This window comes from Thamnophis sirtalis, unplaced genomic scaffold (assembly GCF_051295495.1).
Source record: "Thamnophis sirtalis isolate CommonGarterSnake01/CBP01778 unplaced genomic scaffold, rThaSir2_p1.2 scaffold_12, whole genome shotgun sequence".
Lineage (NCBI taxonomy): Eukaryota > Metazoa > Chordata > Lepidosauria > Squamata > Natricidae > Thamnophis > Thamnophis sirtalis.
This window is the reverse complement of record NW_028261392.1, coordinates 53,233,531-53,255,534: the sequence shown is the minus strand read 5'-3', so window position 1 is coordinate 53,255,534 and position 22,004 is coordinate 53,233,531. Positions and strand designations below refer to the sequence as shown.

Sequence of the window (22,004 nt, the reverse complement as noted above, 5' to 3'; positions counted from 1 at the left end):
GCATTCTGAAAGTGCTGTTATCGTGAACTGTTCAAATAAAGCGCTCTGTTTTACCTCATGCCTTAATCTTTAATACTGGCGATGAGGATGTCGGACACGGATCCTGTCGTTGTCCCTGCCCTGGCTCCGTCTTCCTTTTTTGCTGCTTTTCGACCAGAGGCCAAATCATGGGACGCTTTTATGGAGAGGTTTGAGGTTTTCCTCATGGCGCACCACCTCTCAGAGCTCCCTGAGGGGAGAAGACGGGGCACATTTCTGCACTACTGCGGGCCCAAAATGTTCGCCACCACCTGGGCTCTCGCTGCACTGGCACTGGTACACTCCTTGCCTTTCGATGTGTTGATGGAGCTGCTGTCCGTGTTCTGAAAGTGCTGTTATCATTAACTGTTCTAATAAAGCGCTCTGTTTTACCTCACGCCTTAATCTTTAATACTCTCCACTTCAATTGGAAGGAGCAGAAATTCAACAGCCTGTCTGGCAATCTTCCCTTTGTCTGGTGGCTTCTGTGGGGTCCTTCTTACCTGGGGTGTCGCTGGAGTCCAGGTTTGGGGGATCGGGGCTGGAGCCAGACATTCAGATGCTCTGTGCCTGTGTTGACCACACTGGTAATATTTGATAGTCCCAGAGAGTGTGGGCTGCGGCATCTTGGGCAGTTTGGCAGAGGTTCAGCTACCCAGGGCCTTTCTTGTTGGTATTTCCACATTCGGTTTCCTATAGGGGTGGATCTCCAGATCTATGGCCACTGCTATGCTATACCAAGCTTGTAATGTGTTCTGATGTCGCATGCTTGTCATAGGTCTGGATCAAGGTCCTCCTTGAAATGATGGACAAGGAGCCGCTCCGGCCAGTCCCTCAGTGTCCTGGCCAGTCTTTGGAACTCCCATACTAACTCCTTGGGAGGTTGACCTGCTTGCTTCAACGCCTTGATCTGGCCCTCAGCTTCAACTCGATATTCAAACCAACCTTGGAGCATGTTGGACAAATTCATCTGCATTGTCTAGCTCAGGGGCTTCCTCATCATGTAGTTCAGCTATCCACTCTATCGTCTCTCCCTCATTCATGCTATCCTCAATCGCTGAAATTAAGCCCTGATTAGTTGGGTATTGATGCCCATAGTGATTGATGTGGGTCCAGACTCAGTTGAGGAAGTAAGCCAGTTTCCCTGGGCTCCCATTAAACATTGCTCTGAATTGCGGAGGATGAGGCTTGTTACACACCCAGCTGTTGGCCTGGCGCGGGCTGCTGGGCCGGCACTGGTGGCGAAGCCACAGCTGGGGGTTTCACTTTCATTGGTTGCTGGACTGGCACTGGTGGTGGAGCCATGGCTGGTAGCTAGACTTGCACCGGTGGCTGGACTGGTACCAGCTGTGGGGCCATGACTGGTGGCTGGAACTGCATTGGTTACAAGAGTAGCAAGGATTGTAGAATTGGAGCTGGCATCCATTGGTATTGCACCCACCTCTGACTAGTGAAGAATGCCCATCCAGGTGGGATCTGGTTGGCTGGAGGCAGCATGAGGACTGGCTTCTGGGGAAATGTTCTAGGACCTAGCAACCCTATTTGTGGTCCCTGTAGCATCAAGCTGGGTTATTGTGCCAACCTGATGGCAGTAAAGACTGCCCCCTTGTTGGATCAGGCCTGGCGTGAGGCTGTGGCACAATTGGTTTTGTGCTGAGTAGGTAGACTCTCCACCCAGTGGTGGTGGTGCTGCCATGCCCAGGAAGGTGAATGTGGGCTGAGTCAGAGTCCATCTGGGTTGCCCAGTCCCCAGGGCCTGAGCCCATGTTGAGTTGGCTGAACTGTTCCAGGAAGCCCGCCAATGACTGGCTGCATGACGATGACAGGAAACCCCATTCTTGGAAGTGCCTGTGGACTACTGGTCCCAATGCCCCCCATTCCAGGGCTTGGGTCTGCTCTACTCTGCTCTGTTCAATCTCATCCACTGGTTCGGCAGCATCACCCTGTCCATCACCTCCTGGGGTAGCATGGCTCTCATGGCTTCGCCCCTTAAATCGAGATGTGGCTGTGCAGCTTGCTTGGGCACTGGGCACCCAGCTTTAAGCTGGGCATCCAGGTGGCATTCTGCTTCAGTGGCTATCTCTGCTTCCACCATGGCTTGGGAAGGGGAGTAGATGGTATTGACATAAATCACTGAGCCAGCTCCTGTGGCTCCTCCATGGGGCTGCCCCTGAAGAGTGTTCGAAGACTTCAGTTAGTCCAGAACGCAGCCGCACGAGCGATTGTGGGTGCACCTAGGTACACCCACATTACACCTATTTTCCACAAGCTGCACTGGCTGACCATTGATCTCCGGACATGCTTCAAGGTGCTAGTCGTTACTTTTAAAGCCCTGCATGGCATCGGATCTGGTTACCTGAGAGACTGCCTCCTGCCAATTACCTCCCAAAGACCGACTTGATCACACAGACTAGGCCTTCTCTGGATTCCATCTGCCAGCCAATGCCGGCTGGCGACCCCCCGGGGGAGGGCCTTCTCTGTTGCAGCTCCGGCCCTCTGGAATGACCTCCCCGTTGAGATCCGGACCCTTACTACCCTCCCGGCCTTCCGTAAAGCTACTAAGTCCTGGCTGTTCTGGCAGGCCTGGGGCTGTTGAAGTATCCAGCCCCACTTTAATTGTGAATGTTGTTGTATTTTAAATTGTTGTATTGTCTTATTTATCCCCCTTCCCTTTTTATTGTAAGCCGCCCGGAGTCCTTCGGGAGTGGGCGGCATACAAAACTAATAAATTAAACTAAACTAAACTTTGTCTTCCTCCATCTTCCCTGAATCTTCACGCCGCCCAGTGCTAGGTCAATGTTCGGGGGCCAGGACCCCATACAGTATCCCAATGCTTCGGGGTGCTAGTTGGAGTTTTAAAGGAGATTCGGGTTAATGTCAGGGTTCCAAGTAACATCCCCAATGAAATAAGAATCCGAGGCTTGAAGTTCCTCAAATTTCCATTTTATTAGAGGTGTCATATTGGCACACCTGGAAAAACCTGAATCTGAAAGCTTCCAGGTTTTCCCCACCCAAATGAAAGTCCAAGTCCCTGTCCAGCACCCACATGTCTGTCCCATGGCCCAATCAGGCACTAGCCCAACTGGAGAGTCCTCCTAGTCATACCCCTCTAGGTGCAGGGCAAGATGTCCTTGGCTCTCTAAGAAAGGAATGTTATTATGACTATTTATCTACCATAGTCCATACAACTCCCCCTCCCATTTTCCCACAGCACTAAATGTGGGAGGCCTGAAGGCCCAATGCAAAATATGGCTTCCAGGCCTGACAGGAGATGTAGATGGGGATCACCGAGAGACATTGAGTTTCATCATAGCGCCTGGAATGGAACAATCCCTCTTGCTTGGATTACCTTGGCTCCCAAAATGGAAACCCCATGTGAATTGCAGGAAGGGGCTTTTACAAATCTGTTCCATCCAGACAGGGAGATGGGGAGGGGAAACCCAGAGCCAATGCCACGAGGGAGCTAGGAGCTGTAGCAAGCAAGCGCCTAAACGGTGAGGAAAAAATCCCAAAAGAATACTGGGACCTCAAGGATGCATTCAACGAGAGGGGCTTGGATGTGCTCCCACCCCATCGCCCCATGGACTGCAGCATAGAAATCCTCCCTGGGGTGAAACTCCCTAAGCAAAAGATCTACTTGATGACCCCACAAGCTGGAGGAACTGTGGGCCTTTATTGACAAAAAAGGCTTCATCCAATCAGCTAGGGATTCATCCAATCAGCTAGGCTGTGGATGGCTGCCCCAGTGTTGTTTCATGAGGAAAGGGATGGCTCTCTTCACTTATGCATTCATTATAAAGGTCTCAATGCAGTGTGTGTGGAGAATGTTTACCCGCTATCCCTAATGTTACCTCATCTAGCCAAAGGAAAAATCTTTACTAAGGTGGACTTGAGTGATGCTTATTACAGAGTCTGCATTAAGGAGGGAGATGAGTGGAAAACCTCTTTCAATTGCCCTTGCTTCCAGTTCAAGATGCTCCTGTTTGGATTACAAGGGGCACCTGCTGTGTCCATGTAATTGATCAATGAGGTGGTGCATGACCATTTGTGCAGGGGAATCCTGGTTTACCTAGATGACATTCTTTTTTTAAAAAAGTTTCTTTATTGTTTTAATTGAACAAAATACCTAGATGACATTCTTAATTACACTGAAACTATGGAGGAACATGTAAAGTTAGTGTGCTCAAGTCCTGAAAAAAACTCAGGGCTACTGAAATGTACGCCAAATTGTCAAACTGCGAATTTCACCAGGATAAAATTGACTATTTGGGTTACCGCATATCCCATTTGAGCATAGAAATGGCCCTGAGGAGGTGCAGGCGGTCATGGAGTGGGTGCCCATTGTACCAGAAAGCATTTGCAAAGCTTTCTGGGTTTTGCAAAATTTTATCGACTATTCATCCCCACCTTTGCTAAAACTGTGTTACCCATTATCAACCTCCTAAAGACAAAGGGAGAAGTTAAGCCAAAGCCTAGCTGTCCCCTCAAATAGACAATGGAATGCCAAGCAGCTATTTGCAGCTGAACCCGTCCTTAAACATCCTGACATGGATGTCCCCTTTGTAGTCCAGGCTGATGCCACTGATGTGGCTGTGGGGGCCATGTTATTGCAGGCAAATGCCACTGGGGCCTTACAACCCTGCGCTTATAGTTTAGTTTAGTTTAGTTTAGTTTAGTTTATTTGTCTTGTATGCCGCCCACTCCCGAAGGACTCCAGACGGCTCACAATAGACAAGGGAAGGGGGATAAATAGACAAAGACAACACTTTAAAAACGCAACATTCACAATTTCTATGGGGCTGGATGTTTCACAAGCCCCCCCAGCCTGCTGAAGCAGCCAGGACTTGGTGGCTTTGCAGAAGGCCGGGAGGGTAGTAAGGGTCCGGATCTCCACGGGGAGGTCATTCCAGAGGGCTGGAGCTGCAACAGAGAAGGCTCTCCCCCGGGGAGTCGCCAGCCGACATTGGCTGGCAGATGGAATCCGGAGGAGACCTAACCTGTGAGATCTAATCGGTCTAAGGGAGGTAATCGGCAGGAGGCGGTCTCTCAGGTACCCAGGTCCGATGCCATGTAGGGCTTTATAGGTAACGACCAGCACCTTGAAGCGGGTCCGGAGACTAATGGTTAGCCAGTGCAGCTCGCGAAGGATAGGTGTGACGTGGGTATACCTAGGTGCACCCACAATCGCTCGCGCGGCTGCATTCTGGACTAACTGAAGTCTTCGAACACTCATTAAGGGCAGCCCCATGTAGAGCATGTTACAATAATCCAGTCTTGAGGTCACAAGGGCATGAGTGACTGTCTGAAAGGCCTCCCGGTCCAGGTAGGGTCGCAATTGGTGCATCAGGCGAACCTCCAGGAAATTAACTGAAACTGAAAGGAGATGGGCAATATGGGAGAAGGAAGCATTTGCTGTCCGATGGGCCCTATTAACTTGAAGGCATTTCATTGAACAGGCAAAACACCCTTTTGAGTGTGGACTGACCATTAAAAATGCCCTGAAAACTGTTACCCAAGCAAATTCGTTGTGTGCAACACTTTAACTGTTTTAATTTGTCCTTGCCCTACCTTCCTGGGGTGAAGAACTTTATGGCAGCTGCTTTATCTAGATTGCCCGAGTACAATAGTGCTCGGCCACAAGTAATCCACCCAATTATCCCCTCCTCACAACTGGCTGCCGTGGTGGTCACCAGAGCCCAGTAGAAAGCAGACCTCAGCCTTCCCAGTGACTTAAGCAAGGAACTAAAAGGAGCACTGAAAAGCGATGACTGGTTCCTGTCCCACTCAAACGAGTGCACTATGTGAGGTGGCCTAGCATGGATGGTGCTAAACTGTATATCCCCGCCAGTCATAGGGGAACTGTGCTGCAACGGGCCCATGATTCGAAAGCTTCACTTTGGCTTTGTAAAAACTTCACACCTAGTCAAATGGCAGTTCTGGTAGCCCTCGTTGAAAAAGGACATAGAAATGTATGTGGCCAGTTGTCCTGTGTGTGCTTCCGCTATGAGGCCCCCTGGGAAGTCTGCTGGTTTCCTCCAGAGTGTTTCCAGTCCTAGTACCCAATGGAAGGAAATATCCATGGACCAGGGATGAAATGCTACTGGTTTGGGCCAGTTTGCCCAAACCACTAGTAAAACTGCTATGGGTTTGCCTGAACTGGTAGTAAAAAAAAAATGCTTTAAAAAATGAAAAAAAAAAACAGGTTCCGACGATCGCGAGGCACAGTTGATCATCAGAACATTTTAAAAACCTTTTAAAGCATTTTTTTGCTACCTTTTTGCCCAAACCAGTAGTAAAAAATGCTTTAAAAAATAAAAAGGTTTCCGCAATCATGTGGCACAGCTGATTGTCACAGCTGATCATGTGTGAAATTGTGTGTGAGTCAATTGTGTAGCTTTTGTGTTATTTTTGTGTAAAGTGAGATAGTTTGTTTTTGAGCTCTCTGTTGCAGGGGCCATTTTGTGTGAAGTCCAGCTGCTTTTGCATTGTGTGCGAATCAGTTGTATAGCTTTTGTGTTATTTTTATATATTTTTATATAAAGTAATTTGGGTGATCCCAGACCTATTTTCCGAGCAGGTGCACTTTGTACTATTCCACAAAAACACTCACCAAACTATTTATTCAATATGTGTATAGGTTGAACAGTGTTCCTGACTGCATCATTTCGCATAGGGGGTACAATTTACCTCCCACTTCTGGAGGGAGTTCCTGAAGTTGTTGGGCTCCACCCAGAGTCTAAGCTCCACCCAGCACCCTCAAACTAATGGGGCCTGTGAATGTACAAACTCAGTTCTGGAACAGTACCTCAGGTGCTGTGTAAACTACCAGCAGGACAATTGGGCCGACTTGCTGCCTTTTGCAGAGGTCGCTTACAATAATGCAATCCACAGTAGCACCAACTTGTTTAAAATAGTTTCTGGTCAGGAGTTTGTACCCATTCCAGAACTGCCCCAGGGGAAACCCCAAATCCCATCCTAAGTGGACTGGAATGAACAGCTTCAAAGTATTTGGCCCATTACCCGTAAGGTGCTGGATGGAAAAAAGATGGAAGAAATAAAAGAAGAAAACCAAATATTGGCACAAGCAAATAAAAATCTGGAAGATGCAGTGGCAACATTGGACATGGAGAAAGCCTCATATATATTAAGACTTCAGAATATACCCAAAGACAATGAGGAAGATTTAATGGAACTGGTTTCAAACCTGCTGGCGGAAGCACTGCAAACTGAGAAAGACATAATAGAAGAAGAGATTAGTCAAATTTACAGACTCAACTCAAACTATACAAGAAGACACAAAGGGCTCAGGGGGATTAGATTTGTGAAGAGAACAATAAGTAATGAAATATTGAAAAAAGTGAGAGAACAACCACTGCAATACAGAAACAAGGAGATCATGGTGCTGAAACAGATTCCTTGGAAGATAAGATATCTAAGAACACGATATCAATTCTTGACTACGAAACTAAATGAAAAAGGAATACATTTAAGATGCTTGGTTCCAGGGAGATCCTAATTAATTGGAACTCCAGAAGATACAGATTGGACTCTACCTTTAAGGCAGCAGATTTTTATGAGACGTGCAAGCATTTTTAGAGGGAAAACACAAGGCCCACAAGAACATAAGGAATTTAAAAAAGAATATGGAGAAATAATGACAGAAGAGATAGTGATACAAAGTGAAGAAGAAGACAAAGAGAAATAAAATACAAACCAAGAAGAAGAGGGACCAGTAAAAGAACAAAGACAGAAAAGAACCACTGGGAAACCAAACCCTAAATATAAGCAAGATGGGGAAAGGAAACGGGATCCTCTCAATGGACTAAACTATTCTTCTAAAATAAGTTTTTTTTACACAATTATGAAAATTGGACACAGAAATAATTTGCCTGCAAAAAAGATGCATAAACAAACAACACTATAAACTCATAGAATGCCCCAAAATTGGGAAACTATATTAAGGAACAAGACAAAGATGCTCGGTATCGCTTTTACTATTTATATTGACTTTGGAAGTCTTGAACAGGAATATTAGACAAAATCCAGAAATTAAAGGAATGCAGATTGGAGAGGAAAGATATAAATTACAAGTGTTTTCAGATTATTTTTCATTATAGAAGAACCATTAGAGACAATTCCTAAACTATTAAAAAAAGACAGAAGAATTTGGAGAAGTAGCAGGGCTGAAAATAAACAGAGAAAAAACTAAAGTTATAGTAAAAAAAACCTTATATATAACTATTTAAGCAAATAAAAGTAGATTTGGAAAAATGGAAAAATCTCCACCTATCAATGTTGGGAAGGATTACTACTGTAAAAATGAATATCCTACCAAAATTGCTTTTCATGTTCCAAAGTTCCTATAAAAATTGAAAAGAAATTCTTTGATGGTTTGAATAAACTGATTTTGAAATTTATCTGGCAAGGGGAAAAAGTGAGAATTAAATAGAAAACATTACAAGAATCTAAAGAAAATGGAGGGTTTGAGTTACCAGACTGGTGCTTATACTACCAAGCATGTGTGATAACATGGATAAAAGAATGGATAACCCTCAGGCACAAGAGACTGCTATATTTAGAAGGATATGATTTAAAACTGGGATGGCGCACTCTCTTATGGTATGAGAAGAATAAAATTCACAGATACTTTCAAAATCACTACATAAGAAACTCACTATTATCTGTATGGGAAAAAATAAAACCTAAGATATATTTGAAAATACCAGAATGGCTCTCAATGATGGAAGACTTTACATACCCAAATCTGGTGAAGTTAGAAAACGTTGTGACATTTAAAGACATCTCGGACATTGAAGGGGAATTAAAATATAAGCAAGAGCTTGAAGATCAGGCTATTATACCAGTGGTGGGTTCCTATCGGTTCAGACCGGTTCTCCTGAAATGGTAATGGTGCCTTCAAACAGAGAGCAAACTGGTTCTCTGTTCCCTTGAAAGTGGGCTTGCCCACCCACCCTGTGTTATACTTACCTTTATTTCAGCTTCTGAAGCCCAGCTGATCTGGGGCGGCAGCTTGAATTGCCACTCCTCAGCTGTTTTCCTTTTTTTCCTTAGTATTTTTCATTCAATTGCACATCCGTGCACAGTGTGTGTCTGGCATGCGCGCGAGCGAAGCATGCACTCACAGAACCAGTAGTAACACCAATAGGAACCCACCACTTTTTTATACTATCATGGTGGTCTCAATTGTAAATACAATATAGTTATGATAAAGATATGAAAAAGTATAGCTTCTATAAAGGACAAACACCCTTTGATCAGATACTCTTGAACTCTGATGAAAAACTAATTAAGGAAATCTATAAGTTCTTACTAAACTGGAAAATAGAGGACGAACAAGTAAAAGACACAATGGTGTAATGGGAAAAAAACTTTGGCTTTAACATAGAATCAGAGAAATGGCAAAACTTATGGGAAAGGAACTATAAATTAACAATGGCAATTTCTGATAAAGAAAATTTATATAAAATGTTTTATAGATAGCATTTGCCACCTGCTAGGTTAGCTAAAATGTTTAAAAATATGTCCAGCAAATGTTGGAATTGTAACCAAAAAAGGAGGACATTTTATCATGGTGGACTTACCGTATTTTTCGGAGCATAAGACGCACCGGAATATAAGATGCACCAAGGTTTTGAAGAGGCAATTTTTTTAATAAAAAAAGTAGGTAGGTAGGTAGGTAGGTAGGTATGTAGGTACGTAGGTACGTAGGTACGTAGGTAGGTAGGTAGAGGGATAGACAGGGAGAGAAAGAGAGAGAAATACAGTAGGTAGGTAGGGAGAGAGAGAGAGAAATAGAAAGAGAGAGAGAAACACAGTAGATAGATAGATAGAGAGAGTAGTTAGGTAGATAAAGGAGTAGAGAGAAAGAGAAAGAGAAAGAAATACAGTAGGTAGGGAGGGAGAGTGTGTGTGTGTGTGTGTGTGTGTGTGTAGGTAGGTAGGTAGGAGAGAGAGAGAGAGAGAGAGAGAGAGAGAGAGAAATACAGTAGATAGGTAGGTGTTTCTGCTGGCACAGCACTTGATCAATGTAATTCTCATCAATCATTTAAAGAGCTTTCCAAAGAGGGGAAAAAGTTTTTGCACTCTGCAAACCTCCCAAAAACGGTCTGTTTTTCACGAAAATGGCCCCGTTTTTTGTAAAAAAAAAAATTGCATGCATAGCCTTATGGAGTTTATAGAGTGCTGCTGGTGGCTGGGGGGCAAAAAACAGTCCATTTTTTGCTCATTTCTGCCCTCCCTAGCCTCCAGGAACTCTCTGAAAGCCTCCATAAGAGTATGCACAGCCATTTTGCTGAAGGGGCGGGGCTTCGGGAGGCAAAAAATGCTGCATTCGGTGTATAAGAGCACCCAGATTTTCAGCCTCTTTTTTGAGGAAAAAAGGTGCGTCTTATATTCAAAAAAATACGGTATGTAAAAGCAAAAAGCTGTTGGGCACAAATACATAGGTGGATAGAAAATATAGGGAAACATACAGATTTTAAACCTTAACTGTTTTTATTAGGCATAATACGAGAAAAAAATGATAAGCAAAGTATATATTTAATATTGCATATTTTAACAGCAGCAAAGATTATATTTGCACAATATTGGAAAAATGAAGAAACACCATGAGATGAAGAGATAATTAGGAAGATACTAGTAACTAGATTGTGCAAAAATGGATAGACTTACATTGAAAATTAAACAGAAAGAAGACACAGAATATTATCAAACATAGAACTTATTTTAACAGTGTTTGGAAAAAAGTGGTGGAGATTAAAGGTGTTATCTGTATTGTTAAGCAAATTATATATTAAGAAAACACTATGTTTATTAAGCACTAATAAACGTAAACAATAGAAAAGTAATAAAATTAATAAAAAAGATAAAGCAGGAATGGTTAAACTGATTATTTTATTCAAAGAGGAAAAATATTCTCATTTGGATTTTGTGCTTGTGATGAAACTTTGACTTTGGTTTTGTTTATCAGAAATATTTTTCCTTATAGAATATTAATGTGTAAAAACAGAAAATTGAGGTTGGAATGTTTTTATCTTGTACTCTGCTAAGTAGAGTCAGAAGTCAATGCCTTTTTTCTTTTCCCCCCTTGTATCTCCCTCCCCATTTTTTCCACTCTTTTTTCTTCCTTTAATTTCCTTTTTTTAATGTATTTTATATAATAGAACAAATAAAAAATTGTAAAAAAACAATAATCATGGCACATAATTCTTCATTGGGATAAAATATTTTTCCTTTTTAACAAAAAATATCAGTATCTGATATAATGGGAAATTTTGTTCATTGTTGTAACTTATGTTAGAACTGTATATCTATCTATATAGTCCAACTTACCTGTAAGGAACTTGATGTCCTTTCTCTCTTTCAGTAATGTGAAATTGGAAGAAACCTATTCCAGTAGGGAGGTGGATAAAGCTTTTCAGAAGGCCAGCCAGGAGCTGTTCAAGCAGAAAACGCAGCCCTCGCTTTTCCTTTCTGCCCACAATGGCAACATGTATACTCCATCAGTCTATGGTTGCCTGGCATCTCTTTTGGCACAGTAAGTTATAGGCCTGATCTCACACTCCAAGAGTCAATGAAAACATATGATTCCCTTCTATTCCTCAAAATGCTGTATTAAGAGTAGTATATTAAATTTTTATAAAAGTTAGGTAACAATTCAATGGCTTTCTTGCTTATTAAAATATCTAGAAATGAATTCTTCTAAATAAGTATTAGGGCTAATGCATCCAGATATATTGGTGGTCCCTAATATTCTTACAATATGAAGTAATTTTTATCTGAACAACACATTTATATTTTTATAGATTTATATCCAACTTTTATTTTTTTCCTTTTTAACAAAAATCACAGCAATGTCAGATATTTAGATTTAGCTGTTCATTGCTCTCTGTTTAGAAATGGGTAGCTTAATGTTTTGCTTGAAATTGAGTTATAGTAGCCATTTATCCTTTCCATATTGACATTCTATATGTATTTTATGCATTATTTTGTTCTTTCTAGAGAAACAAATACATTTAAGTGTAATTAGGTCAATAACCGGATCATGGTCTCAAGATTTCCAGACATTTTTGCATCCCATCCATATCAGCATGAATTAGCACAATTTATATTTTTCATCTTCAGAAAAGAATAGTTTTATAGGGACACAATATGCAGATTAAACAAGTTACTGGAGAAAAAATATGGTCTTTCCCCTGGGATTTTATTTACTCTACATTTTTGCAGGTATTCTGCCAAGCAGCTGGCTGGATCCAGAATTGGAGTTTTCTCCTATGGCTCAGGATTGTCTGCAAGCATGTTTTCCCTGAAAGTATCTCAGAACTCTGCTCCAGGTAAATCTTTCAGGGTGTATTAGGAAATCTTTTTCATGTCTTCCCAAACATTTGGTCTACTGGAATGGGCTTCTGAACTAAGCTATTTAAAGATTGTGTTTCAAGATAATATTTTATGTACATATTATCTTATTTTCTTTGTTCTTATGACAATGGAATAAAAACTACTGTATTTTTTGGACTAAGCACTTTCCCCCTCCCTTAAAAGAAGGTGAAAATTTGAGTCATCTTATACACCGAATGTAGCCCCACCCATCTGCCGCCCCCCACCCTTCAGTCATTTTCAACCTCTGCGCATTGTGTTTTAGACCTGGCCCAGTTTGCAGGGATTGCTACAGGTTATCACTGCATCCATGCCTCACGTTTTTAGCCTCTGTGCCTCATGTTTTCAGCCTCCAAATGCTCCATTTTAGACCCGTTGAAGGCTGCGGGAATCACCAGAGCACATCGCCGCTGTCTGGAACCATCTGAAAATGCAACTTAGTTGCTATGCCTATTCATTGGCTGACCCTTTTATCATGTCTCTGCCAGTCAGGAACTCTCACACACACACTGACAGGACACTAGCCAGATGAAGATGTATGGATGCTGGTAGGCAGAGGCAGATTTTTTTTCCTCCCCCAAAATTAAGGTGGGTCTTATACTCCAGAGCATCTTATACTCTGAAAAATATGATATATAAAGTTCATATTTGGATTTAGGGTTACTAACTAAAGTGAGAGAGTTACCGTATTTTCTGGAGTATAAGACACAACTTTTTCCCACATAAAAGAGGATGAAAATCTGGGTGCATCTTATACACTAAATACAGCATTTTTGGCCTCCCAAAACCCCGCCTCTGCTCATTTTTGCTCCCCCCCAAGCCCCCAGGAGCACTCTATAAGCCTCCTAAAGGCTATGCATGCCCTTTCCTTTGACAAAAAACAGGCTCGTTTTCGTGAAAAAATTTCAGAGTATAAGATGCTCCGGAGTATAAGACACACTGCCTCTGCCTACCAGCATCCATCCATCCATATTCATCTGGCTAGTGTCTTGTCAGTGTGTGAGAGAGTTCCTGAGTGGCAGAGATGTGGTAAGAAGGTCAGCCAATGAATAGGCAGAGCAATTAAGTCAGCCAATTAGGGTTGTTTGGAAACTGAAACAGTATTTACTGTGTGAGTAACAAGGAGCCAACAAGGAGCCTTGGTGTGACTTAGGTTAACTTCTGTACAAAAGCTGCAAACTAGTCTGCAGCTCTGAAACTGAAACTAAAATTCCTCTCCTCTGCTTGTGTTTTGCTTGTATTTACTACCACATTGGAAAACCTCCTTTTGGTATTGTACTTTATGTGTTATATTATATATAAAGTCACGTTATTGAATCCTGCTGAATCAGTTACTTATGTGTTCTTTCTGGATGTGATCTCTGCTGCAAACTCTGACCTGTCCTTGCAGCAAATAGTGAATAGCTAGGTCAGCTTCAGCATATTATTGCAGCTTGATTCAGCATGAGCAGCTGATTGGAGGGTGAATCGGCCTCCTGGAACACCCCCAAATCAATTGTTCCAGCTGTAGGGATTGCCACAGACCATCGCTGCCTCCGTGCCTCGCATTTGTGGTCTCTGCAAGTTGCATTTTATGTGGTTCCAGGCAGCAGCGATGTGCTCTGGTGATTCTCGCCGCACTGGTCTAAAATGGAGCATTTGCAGGATGAAAACACGAGGCACCGAGGCCAAAAAACGTGAGGCATAGAAGCAGCGATGGTCTGTGGCAATCCCTACAGCTGGAACATTTGATTTGGGGGTATTCCAGGAGGCCGATCCACCTGCCAATCAGCTGCTCATGCTGAATCAAGCTGCAATAATATGCTGAAGCTGACCTGGCTGTTCACTATTTGCTGCAAGGACGGGTTAGAGTTTGCAGGAGCAATCACATTCAGAAAGCACACACAAGTAACCCCTAGTAGCCTTCTAGTCCTAAATTGCTGTGCTGTTTTTCTTTCTTTCTGCTAACAAAGAAACCTGCCTGAGGCTCATTCCACATGCCTGCCAGACAGAGATAATGAGATAATGACCCTAGAGAAAGTTTGGCTCATATTAACACAAACTTGTCAATTCACACTCTGTGCATCAGCATTTCTCAACATCAGCAATTTTAAGATGAGTGAACTTCAACTCCAGCTGAGGAATTCTGGGTCCCGAAATTCAACCATCTTAAAGTTGACGAAGTTGAAAAACACTGAGTTAGAGGGTGTAACACTGTCCTACCAGAGCATGAAGCTATTGTGTCTCAAGATAGCACCAGCTTTCTCACTTAAAGGTATCTGACTTTTTATTTCAGGCTCTCCTCTGGAGAAACTGGTATCCAGTCTTTCAGATTTAGAGACTCGCTTAGGCTCCCGGAAATGTGTTTCTCCTGAAAAGTTCAATGAGATCCTGAAAGTCAGGGAGGATACCCATAATTCAGGTGAGCTCAGGAAAATATAGTCTTTAGTTTTACCTTGTGTATACCAATGTCATCTGTCCACTCCAGGGGTGGGTTTCAGGCGGTTTGCGGCAGTCCCCGCAAACCGGTTGGTCGGCGAACCCGGAAGTAAGTAACTTCCGGGAACGCCGAAGGATTCACCCGCCCGCCCGCGTTTCTTACCCGGTTTTGACGAGTTCTGCGCTTCCACGCATGCGCAGAACGCATACAGCGCCTGCGCGATCCTCCAGGAGCAGCTGGAGCATTGCACAGGCGCTAGTACGCATGCGTGTACTGCGAGGACGCCGCCGGCCCCGTTCCAACCGAACCGGTTGGAACAGGGCGAGAAACCCACCCCTGGTCCACTCTCAAAATATTTATGAAAAAAGTGGCAATCTGTGGAGACTACCTCCCTCCCCTAATGGTTGGCTTTCAAAATTTGGGGCCATTTTTGAAAGTGAGGAGAGTGAAGGGGCAAAATGGTACCTTAATACTTAAAGATGCTTAAGGAATTCATTCAATCATTATTATTCTTATAATAGCATCACAAAAATGATTCTTGACCTCCCTACTTTCATTAACTATTGACCATTTGAGGTAGACCAGTCCTGAAAGAAACTAAAACTCAGTTGAATCTTGAAAGCCTGAGGGAGATTCTTTCTGCCCTTCATATACTAAAGGAAATCCAGGTCAGGGTGGAGGAATCTTGGAGATTTTTTTTTCTTATATCCTCATGTCTATTAAAGTGGATGCTGATATAATAGTTACTGAAATTCTTTTTTGGGGACATCGGTGCCTCAGTGATGAAATTCAAAAATTTTCCCTACCGGTTCTGTGGGCATGGCTTGGGGGGGGGTGGTGGTGGTTCATATGACTGGGTAGGTGTGGCTTGGTGGTCATGTGACCAGGTGGGCATGGGCTGCACAACTGACTCATACACAATGCAAAAACAGCTGGATTTCATACAAAATGGCCCCTGCAACTAGCAGGAACCTCTCAGAGTCACAGAGAGCTCGAAAACAAACTATCACACTTTACACAAAAACAACACAAAAGCTGCACAACGGGCTCACACACAATGCAAAAGCAGATGGACTTCACACAAAATGGCCACTGCAACAAGCAGGAACCTCACAGACAATCAGACACAGCTGATTGTTGCACAGCTGAGGTAGTCAAAAAATGCTTAAAAACTTTTTTAAAAGTTTCCATGATCACCCAGCACAGCTGATTGTCACACAGTTGATTGTCAGAACTTTAAAAAACTTTTTAAAGCATTTTTTACTACTAGTTTGGGTGAACGGTAGCATTTCACCCCTGCTCTGCCTGTACAAGAACCCTACACTGCATGATCATTTGGGGATTGCCCTGATCTTGTTGATTTCCCATGTCATAACATCCTATGCCCATGCCATGCCATGAGGTGCAAACACTTCTACTCTTCCTTGTTTCTTAGCCACTGACCCTACTATTGCTAAGTGGGCCCAGAATAAAGACTACACATTCCTGAGCTGAATACATAGGAATCTCTTCTGGACGTTTGAAGTGAAATAATAATTTTGATAATGTTCTTCTGTCTCCTCAATGCATTGTAAATGCACATAGGAAGACAAGTGAGCATTGCTTTGAGAAAAAGTGTAGGTATCAATGCTAACTCTTTATATTGATTCTTACGGATTCATATTGGCTCATGTTGCTCTATCTTCCCATAGTTGACCACATTCCCCATGGATCCGAGGATGACCTGTTCCCAGGAACCTGGTACTTGGAGCGAGTGGATGAGAAAAACCGCAGGAAATATGCACGGAAACTAGTTTAGGACTATAGAGTTGTCATTAATGAGGTAAATCAGAACCCTAGGTCTAAGAACTTTTAAAAGAAAGGAGATATGCAGATTGAAGGCTCAGTTGCCATTTATTAGGCAAAAAGGAAAAATGATAATACTTACGGAAATGAGAATTTTGTTATAGTTTGGTAACTGCCTGTCTACCTATCCTGCTCTGCAGAAACATTTAAAATAAAGCACATAATTATTAGACTTTTGTAGCTGGAAGAGGAATATGCCAATATTGTTCTTTCAAGCCGGTGTGTGTGTGTGTGTGTGTGTTGTTCAGTTGGGCAGCAAAATACAGTAGGCTGATAAACAAAGGTTGAATGGTTCATTATTCATAGACATGTGCAATAAAGAATAATATCAAACCAGAAAATTCCCACATGGCCTGTATAAAATTCCCTTCTATCCTGCCTGATATCAAAACAAAAGATGAAGAAAAATATTGTAAATACAGGTAGTCCTCAACTTATGTCCACAATTGAGCCCAAATTTCTGTGGCTAAGCAGGACATTTATTAAGTGAGTTTCCCCCCATTTTACAACATTTCTTGGCACAGTTAAGTGAATCACTGCAGTTGTTAAGTTAGTAGTTAAGTGAATCTGCCTTCCTCAGTGATCAGGTTGCAAAAGGTGATCACATGATCTTGGGACTCTGTAATTGTCATAAATGCATGCCAATTGCCAAGCATTTGATCACATGACCATGGGGATGCTGCAATGATGATGTGAAAAATGGTCATAAGTTACTGTTTTCAGGGTTGTTATAACTTTGAAGTCACTAAATGAATGGTTGTAAGTTAAGGACTAGCTGTAGTTGAGTATCTTTGAAAGTGTTTCTACAAATAGCTTCATTATAGACAAAAATTGCCATTATAGGGGAGGGGGGAATTAAATATTGAAAAAAATAGATTGCATCAGCTATCGCAAGAACTTAAGAATGACTCCCTAACTCGATTTAATTCAAACTCTTTTTAATTGAGGGCCGCATCAGTGTTGTGTTTGTCCTTGCAGGGAGGGGGTGTGGCAAGGGGAATGGCTAGCTTGATGTCACTCATGTCGGGGGCACCTGAGGTTGGGGGGGGAATCCATTGTCTCCAGCAGAAGGCGGGCCAAACCTTGAACTCTAGAGGAGCCTCACCATCCCACATAGGCCACATGGAGGACCCCCCTAGACAGTGGCACAGGCTGTCCAGAGCCCTAGGCAATGGAGGGCAAGCATCCAGCCTGGTCCTCGAGCTCACAGGGCACCGGGGCCCCACAGCCCAGCCCAGCCCAGCCCAACCCCCCCCCCTTCCCTGAGGGTATGGTATGCCCAACTGCACTTACCTCACGGCTGCTGCTGCTGCTCTCGCTATCTTTGGCTAGGTTGCTCATGGTGTGCAAGAGGGCAAAGTGTGTGAGTCAGAGAGAAGCCCACTCACTCTCCATGCAAGGTGACCTGGCTTTGTAATCAAAGCATCCTCAGTGATAGAATGGGAGACCGTCAGGAGACAAGGGGATGGCAATGCGCATTACTACTGCAATGCGCTCTACATGGGGCAGCCCTTGAAGAGTATTCGGAGACTTCAACTCGTCCAGAACGCAGCCGCGCAAGCGATTGTGGGTGCACCTCGGTACACCCACGTTACACCTATCCTCCGCGAGCTGCACTGGTTACCGATCAGTCTCCGGATACGCTTCAAGGTGCTAGTCGTAACTTATAAAGCCCTTCATGGTATTGGATCTGGGTACTTGAGAGACCGCCTGCTGCCAATTACCTCCCACAGACCCATTAGATCTCACAGGGTTGGCCTCCTCCGGGTGCCGTCTACCAGCCAATGCCATCTGGCTATTACCCGGGGGAGGGCCTTCTCTGTGGCAGCTCCGGCCCTCTGGAATGAACTCCCCGCAGGGATTCGGACCCTCACATCTCTCCAGGCCTTCCGAAAAGCCGTCAAAACCTGGCTTTGCTGGCAGGCCTGGGGGTGATGAGTTCCCTCCCCTCTCGACATGTATGGTTGTGCGACTGTTGTCTACTTTTATTATTTGTATTTTGTCTTTTTATGTTCCCCCTTTTTTTTCCCCTTGAACTGTTCGCCGCCCTGAGTCCTCCCGGAGAAGGGCAGCATACAAATAATAAAATACAAATACAAATGGCGAAAGGCAGCAAAGTTGCGGGTAGTCAACTGCTAAGGCAGGATTTCCCTCAGACCCACCCTCCCTCCCATTATAATGTTCCTCCCTTCCCTTTTTTCCTTCCCTTTTCATTGTCCTTTCTTCTTCCTTCCCATTTCCTTCTTTTTCCTTCCTTGCTCTCTTCGCGTGGCTTCCCGAGCTCCATTTTTGCTGGCAGAGGGGTGCTGCACTTTCATTGTTTCCAGGGTGGTCTCACAAGCTAGATTTAAGCACCCATCGGCCGAATCCAGGCTGCAGGCCTTGAGTCTGACACTTCTGCCTTAACATATTTGCAGGCATCTTTGATTCTAAGCCTACTCTCCAGCTCATTCATACCAATAGAAAATATATTGTACACGTTGGTTTAAAGAAAATGTATAATAAATAGGCTTGAAATAGAAATGGTGTGAATATGGAATCAAAGTAGGTAATTGCAAAGGAAAATATGACAGATATCTTGTTTGTGTCACATATTAAGAACAAACTGCCCTTTCTATATGCAGATATTCATCATTCCCAATTCTGATTCGCTAATCTCTGAATGGTCCACTTTTTTTTCCCTATACTTTCATGTTGGTCATATCCATTATCCAGCAGAATAGATCACATTCATTCAGGAAATTACATTTTTCTCAAATTCATTTTTGATTCTTTCATTTTTACCAATGACTGGAACAAACCTATCATCACCCTAAAGTTTCCAATTTTCAAATACACCTTCAACAACCTAGATGGTACCAATTTATATTTTGTGGTACACATTTTAATTCATTAGTAATTTTTACTTTCATTTCCCTGCATATATTTTATCAATTTTACTTCAAAAATTAAATGTTCTTCATTTAGGTTTATTACATATTTCCCACTTTCATATAACATTTATGATTTATTTTATTCATTAGCTTATATTATTTACTCTATTTACATTTGAATATTTTGTATATTCCAGTCTTTAACGAAGAACCTCTGGTATCCATTGCTTGGTCAATACAGGCTTTCATATATTTCTATTAAGCCTTAATCCTACCTGTGCCAAATTCAGTATTCCCACTTACAATACTAATATGCATTTAGGATAGATGAAAGCATGGTAACAACAACAAAAAATCCTTGCTTTTATTTCTATTTAGAATCTTTCATCCCCATGGACAGTCAAAGTAATTGCTTAACAGGAAAGAAGGGTAATCCAAGCTTTTGAGGACTGCTGGATTTCTATTGTACTGTATGTACTGATACTGTAGAGTATCATTGCTTATTCATGCTTACTGTCAATATTCCAATTTACCCCTGTATTTGTATCCTTAGGCTATATGTGGGGCAGATTTCAACTCTTATATTTTGTGACTGTTGAGTTGCCATCGTTGCCTGACACATCTTAATCCCGTATCTGCCTCAATTGTATACTTTGCTGAGTTTTGAGATGGGGAAGAACAACAGTACATATATAACAATATCATGAAGCATCTGTCATGTCATATATTTCCATCAGATTGTGGGTCACAAGTAGGTAATAATGCCTTGGCTCGGTGGTACTATAGCAGATGCATTGGTTTGGCATCCCCACAATTTGTTGTGGATACGTCTGCATTTATGACTGATTTAAAGGGAGTATTTTTATTTTGTTAGGAATGAAAGTAGAGGAAACACAATATACTTTTGTATGGTGAAATGATTATCTGCAATCTGTGTTTAATTCAGCACTCAGATTTTCCAATGTATCAATTTGATACCAAGGTCCATGCCTCAGCTTTATAGTTTTATTCTTTTTTTTTTTTTTTTTTTTGAAATATTGGAAAATTAGCATGCTTCAAAGGAAAGCATCAGTCTCAAACTATCATACTTATTACTGGGTAGCTCTCACAAAAAATATTTTTACACTGTGTTGATCAGCCGAGAGTTGCTCTTGCTTGAGGTACAAATGACCAGGCTCAAATTATCCTACTCTGGACACATTATGTGAAGAAGGCAGCTTTGGAGAAGGCTGGGAAAGACTGAAGGAAAGAGAAGAATAGGAAGAGCAGAAGTGAGGTGGGTGGATTCAGTTACAGTGGCAATGAATGCATCATTGGGAGACCTGAAAGAATAGGTTAGGAATAGATCGTCATGGAACACATGTATCTATGTGGCTAGGAGTCAAAAATGACTTGATGGACATAAATCAAATCAATGTGCTAAATGCCATTGTTACCTTAAAAATTGTCTATATTAAAACTTTCAGAATTACATGTTTATTAGCTTTTCAAAAGGATCACCCAGCTCTAAAAGGCATTACTATAAGAAATTCAAGCATTTAATTATTTAAAAAAAATGCAATTTAAAAAAAACTATTGAAGAATAATGTATTTTAAGCAACTAGTCCCTGATTTAAAGAGGTGGATGTTGGGGATTTATTGACATTATAACCAGATACTTGAGGCAGGACTGTGGGGGAACTTAAGGGATTAGGGAAGCGGCATGTATGTAATAGGACTGGGATGGGAAATTCTGAATCTCCAATTAATCTTAGAATTGCTGTTTAAGGGAGCCAATATTAGGTGCAAGAATTCAGGAACCGGGATAGAATTCAAAAGTATTAGATGATTACCTATGCACAAGAATCTGATCTACTAACAGTCAAGGCAAATTGGCACCAGATAAGAGTCAATGGACTTCAAGAGGGACTGGACTTAGGTCATAAGGACATAGAGACTGCAAACTGATTGATGCATCTGACCCTACCATCAGGCTCAGCCTGGTCATCTCCTACATCGGAATTAGATAGACAATGGTTAAATTATAGAAAACATTGTTTGACAGCACTCAATATACCAATGCATTTTACCTTTCTAAAAATATTTAGGTCCTTGGCTGTAAAAAGATTCAGAGGAGTGAGCATTTTTATGTACTAATAAATAAATTAGTGAAAAAGAGAGGGAGTGAGTTAAAAACAAAGAAAAGAAAATGGAAGTTCCATATAAGAGCTCCAAGTCTGCAGAGGATGTTGGTTTCCTGAAAAAATTGTTTCAGATATTGAAGGTGGTAACTGGGTCACCTAAGACTTGGATCCTCTGAAGAATTGAGGTACAATTTTCCCAAGTGTGAAATGTGCTGTGTCCTTTGTAAAGTTCTGTCCTTCAAACTAACATCTGAAAAAGCACTGTAGAAATAATACTAAAATAAATGTTATTTGCAAACAAAAGTAAGAAATATATGTTTTCTGAATAAT

At 42.3% G+C, this 22,004-nt stretch overlaps 1 protein-coding gene across 1 annotated transcript in view; it reads left to right on the top strand.

Annotated features, from left to right (window-relative positions):
- Nucleotides 1-16,651, top strand: part of HMGCS2 (3-hydroxy-3-methylglutaryl-CoA synthase 2) — a 41,885-nt gene extending 25,234 nt beyond the window's left edge. The window contains exons 6-9 of the mRNA XM_087726570.1: nucleotides 11,405-11,575; nucleotides 12,265-12,371; nucleotides 14,690-14,815; nucleotides 16,525-16,651. Of these exons, the coding sequence (XP_087582696.1) occupies nucleotides 11,405-11,575; nucleotides 12,265-12,371; nucleotides 14,690-14,815; nucleotides 16,525-16,631 (511 nt within the window). The 3' untranslated portion in view covers nucleotides 16,632-16,651. The remainder of the gene's footprint in view (nucleotides 1-11,404; nucleotides 11,576-12,264; nucleotides 12,372-14,689; nucleotides 14,816-16,524) is intronic.
- Nucleotides 16,652-22,004: the final 5,353 nt, after the last annotated feature.